The following is a 10,529-nucleotide window of genomic DNA, read 5'->3' on the forward strand; positions in this document are numbered from 1 at the left end:
CCGAGGGCGATCCTATTGCTGCTGAGGTTGGTGACGATGAGCGAGACCAGGATTTCTACATCCTCACTGGCACGGACCGCACAAAGCTCGATAGGCCGAACTCCTTCAGCCAGAATCAGCTGCTGCCTTTCTTTCGCATGTTGCACATTTTTGTTGCAACAAATGTAGACCCGGTGGCACATAAGAGCACATTCAGTCGGGCTCGTGCACAGTTCCTGATTGGCTTGGCACGTGGTGAGTCCATTGACTTGCCCCTTGTTATATTTGAGCAGATCCGTTACGAGGCCAGCATCGTTACCACGGATAATCTCCCGTACGGAGTCATCATCAGCCGCTTATTACTAGCCCGGGGAGTGCCACTCCAGGCGGAGGAGATGGTGATAAACCAGATGAGCCCTATCGACATAACCACACACCGCCGGAGCATTGGACAGGGGAGAGGCTCAGCTCGGCGTCAGTCTAGTCCTACGCCAGATCTTGTTCCCCCGACTGAGTCTGGGGCCGATGTTGCTCGCCCGTCGGCGAGTACTAGTCAGCAGCCGGGAGTTACATCTGCTGGGGATGTGCGACCTGCTTGGGTTGATACAATGATGACAGATATGAAGGCGCATATAGACCGACAGATCGATAGACAGATTGCACATATAGATCAGGCTGTCGCACATCTTGCACATCATGTAGATGTGCTAAACAATAAGGTTGAGATATTGACTGAGGAGTTTCGATCTTTTGTAAACCAGCAATTCTGAAAGTGATTTGTAAAAATTTATCATTCGAACGTTTTTTATTTTCGACATATGTAATGGACACAAATATTTAATGTATGTATTGTGTAGCTTAATTTCTACTCTTAATTTTTTTTTAATATAACGTTACTCAACCTTACTATTAAAAAAAATATATATTATGGTTAATTTATGTAATTTTACATATAACGTTCGAACTTTATCACATTAACGTTCGAACATTGGCGCTAATATATTCACGTTCGCACGTAAATAGTTAAAACGTTCGAACGTTTGCGCTAATTTTTTTACGTTCGCACGTAAATATACATAACATTCGAACGTTACTGTGACGTTCGAACGTATTATGTGAAAAGTCCGAACGTTTTGAAATTCTTGCCCAACATTTAGTGACAGTTCTCACAAACCGTCACAGTAAATACGTTTTAGTCACAGTTTGGAAACCGTCACTATTTATAATCTGTCACTAAAAGCCATATTTGTTGTAGTGACTTTATGTAAAAGCAAGCACCAATGTACCCTAAGAAAGAGTAATGCTACTATGTCCCGTAATTTATACCACTTATTTTGTTTCCTTAATGTAGTAACACATTGTGGTGCCACAGGACTTTAAAAAAATAAAATTATATATTCAAAACAAAATGACACCCGAAAACATAAAAAAGAGAGAGACTAAAATTTTAAATTCCTCATACCCTTTTATGTTTGTGTTTTAAATTTTTCTAATGAGTCGCACCACATTATAGTACCACGTCAATAAAGCAAAGTAAGTGATATAAATTAGGAGGTATAGTAGCATTACTCCTAAGAAAAATGGAAGGAGAACTTAACACTTTGAAGGCAACGGTAAATCAAGCTTCCAAATACCTAAAAGAAAGAAAAAAGAGGAGAGAGAATAAAACTCACATATCTACCGCATGATGTGGGTGGTTAGGGTGGAAAACCTATGATCCAACAACTAAATACGACCTCTACATTGTCTCCCCAGGCTTTTCGAGTTAGAAGATGTGAAAGAGTTTGGGGATGAGATTATTTTGTAGAGGAGAGAGAGTGGATGGGATGACGATTGCATGCTTGATGCATGGTGTCAGCATGTGCAGCTCACCCGCAAACTAGAGAGGGCAGGGAACAAATGCATGAGCGAGGAGTAGTAGAAAGCCACAAGTCTCGACCGGGGAGTCGCTCTTACTTAGAAGTAAACTTACAAACGAACATGTTTTTATATAATACATTAGATCTATTTTATAATAAAAGTAATTTTATAATAAAAGTAAATTTTTAATATAATATACCATGTTAAGTCATATCAATTTATGAGTTTAATTTTGTAATGTCTTTTTATAGTTAAAATATTTCTCTTTAAAAAGTAGAGTTATAAAGCACATCATCCTCTTTAAATATTTCTCGTTTTATGCGTTTTTATTATTTGGAAGCCAAATAATTAAAAAGATAAAAGTGTTCAACAAGATAGGCTACCTGGTCTTTTTTCTTAATTAAATATCTTATATCATTTACTTAAATCAACATAAAAAGAGATATTTGCAAGTCTTTGTCGACACATTTCAGTCAGCAACTGCTAAACTAATTCTGATATTCTAGTTCAACCTTCTTGTAGTTTTGGTGGCCAGCTTGTATGGTGCCTCCAAATTCTTTGGAAGTGCCAATATGTTCAACATCTCATTCACTTGGACAACATAAAGTAATGCCACATACATTTGTAGAGTACGCAAATACAGTACAGTTATTGTGAAATAGTGGAATCTACTATTAAAAAGTTAATTTTTTTTATATGAATCCCGTATTTATTTATTTTTTCAAAATGATTATACGACGCTTGCATAATCACGACTTCAATTATCATTTCTCAAGCAAAAATGGCCTCAAACATGGCTGGTTGATATAGTTTCCCTGTAACGGGGATTGTTTGACTAAATTGGATGGTTTAATTTTAGAGAAAGACAAACACATCATGTAGACTCTATAATATTTAATGTTGACGGTATAAAATTTTTTAGCAATATAGATCACACGTAAATTTTCAGTATTTCCTCTATCGCACTCTACATTGGACTATTCAAATTGGCCAACAAGTTAAAAGGGAATGAGTCTCGATTGAGTTTCACCTATCAATCAATTCATACCAGAAGAAACAAGGAAGGGAGAAACGAGTATGGTTCATAGATGGCCGCCATGTGACTACCTGTTTATGACCGTCCGATCTTTTATTAGACGGTTAAGAAAACTATAGCCAGATAAAGGGATAATAGACCTGAATGTTAGGTGTTGGCCCACACACACGTGCAGAAGGTGGTCCAACCAGCACAGAGGAATTTTGTTCGTCTAGTTAAGGTCGACATGTCAATCATGGAGACATTATTTTGGTATACTGACTCTCATCTTCCTCATCAAACCACGCAGAAATCATTTACATTGAAAAGATTTCGCACTCAACCCCATTTGCAAAATCTAATGTATCTTTGGCTAGTAACTTTCCCTTTTATGCTTTTTGCCACTAGCCACTGGAGGTATATCTCACACAAATAATGCTAGATGCAAGTTTAGAACGTGTAAGTTTCATGCATCCTTTTCAAAAAAATAGAGAGATCCATCACAAAATAGTGGGTTTTTCAAGTGGGATCCATAATTTTTAATTGTAGGTCTCACTTTTTTCAAAGAATCTGCACAAGACTTGCACTTTTTAGGACCACACAAATCATTTTCCACCTCATACTCTCTCCATGACTGACAGATTCAAACTTGGGGACAAAAGCCAAGAAGCAAAGGTGGCAGACAAAAAGTATCCATCATCTTTACTCTGTATGGGCAAGCATATTGGTGGTGAATATGGGTGCTTAAAAAACTTGTGAAATAAAAATTAGGATTTATCGATTTATTTTCAAGAATAAAGAGTAAAGTGAAGACCATGAAATGGACCCAGAACCAAAAAGGTAAACGTGATGGAGCTTTCTGTACTGTATTCTTTCTGTACTATATTCTTATAGAGAATGAATCAGTAACCACGACAAAGTGAAAGAGTTCATGCCTCATTTTGAGGGGATGTTAAATTTGAAAGAAAATAGCTTCGTTTTGTTTGTTATGTGAATCCAGATCGGATGCTTACTCCTCTCATTGTTCTCAACAGAACAAGTGAAAGATGAACACAATGGCAAGAACAGCAAAGAAGAAAATTAGTCAGTCAACCTGTAACTTGTCTCCAACAAACCTACAGGAGCATTGTCTAAATCTTGTCCCATCCAAAGGCCGTCTCAATCACAAGATTCTAAACCATAAGAGACAAACATGGTATCACAAAAGTTAATATGCAACAATATATAATGAGGGAGTGCATCAATTAACTAGATTGAATGCCTAGACCAAGCATGGTCAAATAAAACTTGTCAATTGATTCAAACAGTTATTTGCATCGACATATTTGAATTACAATAGCGGCTCACTTTGAATTTGATGACGATAACAAAACCAAAAAAATTGTAAAAGGTAAAGCGGCAGATATTTTGTTTTAAGAGATTCCAAGTTAGTTATTGATTTATAAAACAAAGGAAATACAGCTAAGCAATGAGTAACACATTAAACAAACCAAAAGCAGAAAATCAATGCTAATCTTCTATTCTGAAAGCTCATCTTCCTGCTACTCCAAGGAAGGATGAATTTTATGTTACATGAACACATTCTTCAGCAAGCTGGTAAAAGAAGTTTCCCAAATTTGGACTGAATCTAGAGGTCTCATCAAACTCCCTATATAATACATTACACCAAAGGCTGCTTTCATCAATTGTAACTCTATGAAATGGCAGCACTGGCGTGTAGTGGAATCAACCCAGAAAGAAATGAATTACCTACAATGCGTGATTCTGAACTGGTGAATTTATCAAAGCATCCACAACTCTTTTAAGGGAGGAAGGCACAGGAATGTTGTTTGGAGATCAGATAACGAATCTTCAAAACAGCAAACACCTCTAACTGTGATAATCTGACTTGAAGAAATGGAACATTAAAAAGGTGATCCTCAAAAAGATCCAAAGTGGAATGCCAAATAGATCCAAGAGCTGAACACCATCCATGTGAAATTGAAGGGAAATAATATTTTCTGGAAGCTTCAACTTTCCATTTACGATCAAATTTGAAACAACTGTTAATGCTTTCAAAATATGGATATAGCTGAGAGATGACTAGTCACTTCCACTATTATGTCTATCTGAGAAAGAAAAGAGCAAGATTAAATTTAAGAAACGTAAGTTGAATTTTCAAAACAATGTAAAGGGAGAGGAAGAATTGTCATACCTCCTGATAATCTTTTCCCTTCCATGGCTTCTTTCTTCTCTTGGCAACTTAAGCAAAGGAAAGGGCCATCCCATGGACGCATCCTTCCTGGGTTTGATGAACCATAATGTATTGAAACACCCTCTCCAGGTTTCATCTCTACTTGACAGACTGCACACGTGAATAACCTAAACATGTTGCAGAGCGGGTACTTCGTATCTAACCTGCATTCCACATAAGCACATCTTGCATTACAAAGATCGTGCCAACATAATGGACAGGTAGAAAATAGGCATCGGTCACATGATGCCGGATATGGGGAAAAACTCAGACTAATTGATATAGTTTTCAAAGCACCAACCTCTCTGAAAGCATAGCAGATCCTTCCTCAAATAGTTCCTCCATCACATCAGGCTCAATGTATTCTTTATCAACATGAGAAGATGATTCTGAGGACTTTCTACGAAACATAGACTTAAACACGCCTTTTCCCAGCTTCTTGGGTGCTGGTAAAAGAGAAGCAGGCTTCTCCTGTGGTAATATGTCAATTACAATGCAGGTTGTATCGTCACGAAGTCCCTTTGCTTGTAATGCTTCCTGAAGTAGAACAAAAAAAGGTAAAACAAGCCGTAGAAGTAGGCAAGCAGGCATGGAATTTGAAAAGTTTAGGAGTCGGGCTGTAAATGTTGTGATTAACCGGAAGGAATTTTGAAGTGCTCTTAAAAAGCAGCATCTGTTTTACTCATATGCCATACTTTAACAATTTGTGCAGCTGCAGCATCTACCGGCATCTCACGACAACAATCAAAAGCTGTCTCTGCAGTTAAAGCATCCCAAACACCATCACTTGAGATAATAAGCCTACCACCAGCTGTAGATAGCTGCAGATATAAGATATCAATTGTTAAAAAAGGTCAACTAAATAATTTAGTTGTGTTAATAGTTTTTTTTTTATAAATAAATAATTTTATTGATCAAAGAATGGCAACGCCTGAATTACAACTCTGATGCCCCACCTAAGTGGGCACATTAGAGGCAAGAAAATCTCGAAATGCCATGCCATTAAAATCTACAGCTATGGCCCATCTACAAAGAGTACTGAAAAATAAAAGTTTAAGCTCCTCCAACGATCTTTCCTGGTCTTCGAAAGTCCGCTCATTACGCTCCCGCCACAAACTCCACCAAATCCAAATAGGGATCATCTTCCACATAGCTTTAATCAGTTGCCTGTCTTATGCTTGGCCAACTGGCCAACACTACCTCAACCGTTTTTGGCATCACCCAGACCATTGCCGAATGAGTGAACACCTCATTCCATACGGTTCTTGCTACATCACAATGCAACAGAAGATAATCTACCGACTCTCCCTCTCCTTTGCACATACAACACCAGAATGTGATAACACCAGTCTGTGTTAATAGTTTAAGCATCCCAAACACCATCACTTCTGTAAATAGTTGCATAATTCACTACACTTCGTGCTGGGGTTACTGTTATAATGTACATTGTAATGTGTATATGATAATCTCAACTAGAAGTTTGAATAATATTGTGTTGTTAGAAAATTTAATATAGTTTCTCATGTATAAATTAATCCGGCTTGTATTGTGGATATTTTTTTATTTGCAAAGAGGAGTGCCATGGTTATAGATGTTATCATGCCCATTATGGTGTTTATAGCATTGCCCTCAATCTCCAACACCCCACCCCCCGGGGGCATGGACATCCAAAGATTTGGATTGAGAAAAATTATCACGCTGGTGTAGATGGCACATCCTCCATACCACTAACCTGATAAAATTTGATTTGCAAGATAATTTAATTTTAAACTTCTTTTACAACTCAAAGCGGTGTGGAGCATGTTCTCCACACCAGGTTGCAAGTAGAAGGACTTGTATTGAAATAGGTACATATGCAAACAAGGAAGATCAAACAAAAAATTTGCATAGAGAGAGGATCCTCGAATTTAATCATACAATTGGAGATTTCCAGAAGAAGAAGAAAAGTAGAGTATCCTCAAACCTTCACTTGCTTTACATAAGGAACAGGAACAACAAACTCGCCAACATCCATATCACCAATTGATCGGGAAAGGCACAAACCACCAGGCCAACACCTCAGAGGACCAATCTACAAAAAAATTCATTAGACTAGTTACATAACCAGCTTTATAGCATGGATGTAAAACCATATGTAGAATTCCTCAATGTGCGCGTTCAAAGTTTCCAAAGAATTCAACAGGAGGATAAATCGATTTTGAATCATATACAGGCAGATTGACATCATGGGTGTATCTGAACAGAAATATTTAATTGCGAAAGATTTTAAAAGATTCTGAAATCTTGTATGCTTTAAGTTCTATGCTCCTATGATTCAAATCAATCATAACCTAGAAAATATGGTTCATTTGGTAAGAATTGCCCATGCTTTTATCATGATTCAAGTTGACCTGGTTTTCATTCAAATTTTCATGTCTGCAACAAAATCGATAGTGAAAACAAAGAAATATAATTACGAAGCGCGATGGATTACCACTTTCTCACTTATTTATTAAGTTCAAGAATTAATTCAAAAGAAATTCAGACATATAGATACCTCTGCACCACCACCTGTATTAAGCCGACCCACTTCACCCCCACTGGAAGTGATTCGCTCCCTCCTAATAAAATAGAGAAAACTTAGAGCTGAAAGGGGCATTGATAAGTGAGTCTAAACACCTTAAATTGATAACTTACTCCTCTTCATTGCAATCAAGTCTGTGATCTGCCGACAAGTAATAAATACCACCTTCAGCAGGTTCAAGTATGCAACGGGAATCACCAACAGATGCAACTGTTATGACCCATCCTTCTATTATTACAAAGGTGGCAGTTGTTCCTGATCTCTGTGCTGAGGTAACCATAACAAAATGCATCAATAGCATGCATGGAAATTATAGTACAAGAAAATTAAATAGAGACATTATAGGAAGAGACATAGAGCTACATAGCAAACTGTCCAACACACTAACCTTTACAAGAAGAAAAACAAAAGTTAATCGTTGTTACTATTGCTTTTTTTATAGGTAATCATTGTTACTATTGTTACACATGTATAGATGACGAGTAGTATATGTATCTGCATTTTTGGAAAGATGATATGGAAAACCGTTAGCTACCGACCTAAACAACTAGAACTACATAAATGGCACACAAGTAGAAATACAGAATTCCAGAGCTTTTAAATCCAGGGAAAAATTATAATTCTAAGCCTACATAAAAGCTCCACGACAACGGATCTGGCAAAACCTGAGGTCCTGAACTTGTGAATATGCCAGGAGTTACAAAGGCATTAATTAATAGTCTGAATAAGCTAGGTTAAAATTACAGGACCAACTTGATTATATCTACATTGAACCCAGATTAACTCTATATGTGCTGTTTTTTTTTTTTTAATAAAGAAAAAATAGGTGCTATGAAGCCTATGAATAAGAAAATAAAACAAAAAATTAACATTTGTGTAGAAACTACTCATACCTTGCTCTTGAAAGTCTTTATCTGTTTTAACAAAGCCTGCAACCAAAGCCCTAGGAAGTGCTGCAACCCATTCATCTCTATTAAGATCTGAAGGAATAGCGCCTAACACATTATTGAGGAGATTCTCCTTGGAGTATATAGCAGCAGCAGATCCATTATGTCCATCAAATAGCTGCAAAACAGCCGATAAAATATGAAGGAGACTGTGAAGGATCAAATACTACAATATAACATAGATGAAATGTAGGCATGCGTACTCCAATGGTTTTCAAGCTCATAGATAACTAATATAGTAGTAAAATGGCACAAATATACCAAAACTGAACCAAAAACCACAAATCAGCATAAACAAAAATGGAGAAGATATAAGCAAAATCACGTCAAATTAACTGATGACTACATACCCAAAAGGCTAGCCTTTATATTCCTTGTCTGGCTTAAAATATTGTGAAGACCAAGTCAATCTTTTGCCAAAAAGGGAAGACCTGTATACAGAAAATCATTCATGTCTAGCTAAGAGCCAACTCGAGATCAACCTAACTTTGACTTTCCCAAGGAATTCCCCATCATTAAACACTTGCATATTCTGAATCCTTTCAGCTATCAACTAGCATTTGAACGGTGTAGATCTAGACATGCACGTAATGGAATATAGCACTAAGCAATTAAGGTCAATGACAGACATGGTAGAAATAACATTACTTTCCATGTTTCCGAGCAACCATTTTTAATGTATAAGTTTAGGTCCTCTAATATTCAGTTTCTTCCAATTCATCAACCTTAATTCCATTCAAACTGCTAAAAGATCATGAATTGACATCCTATACAATCAACCCTTATCTCAAAAGTAGTCAACCACGAATAACAAGAAACTCTAAAGTCAAAGAACGTTCTGAACGCAAGGACCAATCAATCAACATATCAAACCAGGGAAAGAAATTTTGATGCAATCCCACACAATGTAATATTCAAACAAAAAAAACCATACCCCGAAAACGGAGTAAGTAGAGATCCCATCTCCAACCACCCTTTGGCATTCCGTCTTCAGTAAGGTAAAATCCTCCCCTTTCTTGCTCTGGCTGGCCTGACCATGGACAATTTCGGGCCTCTCAATCCTCTCGTTCTCCAATTCACGCTTGAGCAGCACCGAAAGCGGGACAGTGTGATGCTTACTCCTCGTTGACATTGTTCTCGCCGCAAGAAATCCCACTATAGACTCTCGCCAAAGAATGTACCCACCAAAAACCTCTAATCCTCCATGTGCTCTGAGCAAAGCCCTGAAATAATCAACCAATTCTCAAGAATCAGACACTTCATAAATAAGTTCCCAAAATTTCCAACTTTGACAGGAAAATCATAGATTTCGAAAGCTTCACAGCGATCACTGAGACGTACGAAAGAGTTAAGATCTTCAAATAAAATGGATACACATTGAAAGGAGAAATAATATTACAATCAAGAATTTATTACATACAAAACTAAACCGTAACTCTCCATAACGGAGTAACTCATCGTAAACTGATCAGAAAACGCATATGAGAAAATAATGTCGGAAACCCATGTCAATGTAGATGATGACAAATCCACAGAAAGCTTTAAAAAGGCGAGATTTCACAAATTCTGATGGATACAATCACAAGATCCAGAAACAAAAATGAATTGAAAACAGGGATATATTTACGTAAGGGAATGGAAGCTGACGGTGGCTATGAGCGGCGAAGGGAACAAGATGATAGCAATCGGAACAGGCGCTGCGACCAAGGAACATGGATCCCGGCGTACTGCAAAAATTCCATCGTCGAAGAAAAAACAAGAGTATCCAAAATTAAAAATATAGAACAAGAAGAAAAGCGCAAATGCAGCTGTCCTCTGCTCTTTAAGCAGCCAACATGGCACCAAAACGCGAAGTCCAAGCTCGTTCGGCGCCCACGACCCGAGCCGACGTGTGGGCTCGTCCCAACAGCATTGTCTTTCACTTGCGGCGCT

General features: G+C 37.5%; 1 protein-coding gene across 3 annotated transcripts; it reads right to left on the reverse strand.

Moving 5' to 3' along the window:
* Positions 1-4,259: 4,259 nt before the first annotated feature.
* LOC122299848 (probable protein phosphatase 2C 12) lies at positions 4,260-10,529 on the reverse strand. Of its 3 annotated transcripts, none has more exons than XM_043110311.1 (10): positions 10,245-10,529; positions 9,532-9,820; positions 8,544-8,715; positions 7,764-7,917; positions 7,624-7,687; positions 7,051-7,158; positions 5,783-5,908; positions 5,389-5,624; positions 5,049-5,251; positions 4,260-4,958 (listed from the first exon to the last, which is right to left on the reverse strand). In XM_043110311.1, the coding sequence occupies exons 2-10, from the start codon at positions 9,727-9,729 to the stop codon at positions 4,909-4,911; spliced, it is 1,311 nt and encodes a 436-aa protein (XP_042966245.1). In that variant the 5' UTR covers positions 9,730-9,820; positions 10,245-10,529; the 3' UTR covers positions 4,260-4,908. The 3 variants fall into 3 exon arrangements, with proteins under 3 accessions (XP_042966245.1, XP_042966244.1, XP_042966246.1); XM_043110310.1 differs by having other exon boundaries at positions 10,225-10,529; XM_043110312.1 differs by having other exon boundaries at positions 4,260-4,962; positions 10,225-10,527.

The sequence above is a fragment of the Carya illinoinensis genome, chromosome 16 (genome assembly GCF_018687715.1).
Source record: "Carya illinoinensis cultivar Pawnee chromosome 16, C.illinoinensisPawnee_v1, whole genome shotgun sequence".
NCBI lineage: Eukaryota > Viridiplantae > Streptophyta > Magnoliopsida > Fagales > Juglandaceae > Carya > Carya illinoinensis.

Bases quoted from the DNA above. Each gene is read 5' to 3' on its own strand.
- LOC122299848 (XM_043110311.1), bottom strand. From the start codon at position 9,729: ATGTCAACGAGGAGTAAGCATCACACTGTCCCGCTTTCGGTGCTGCTC. The intron at 7,688-7,763 runs GTAAGTTATCAA...CTATTTTATTAG, and splicing joins CTTGATTGCAATGAAGAGGA to GAGGGAGCGAATCACTTCCA. The intron at 5,625-5,782 runs GTATGGCATATG...GTTCTACTTCAG, and splicing joins CAGCTGCACAAATTGTTAAA to GAAGCATTACAAGCAAAGGG.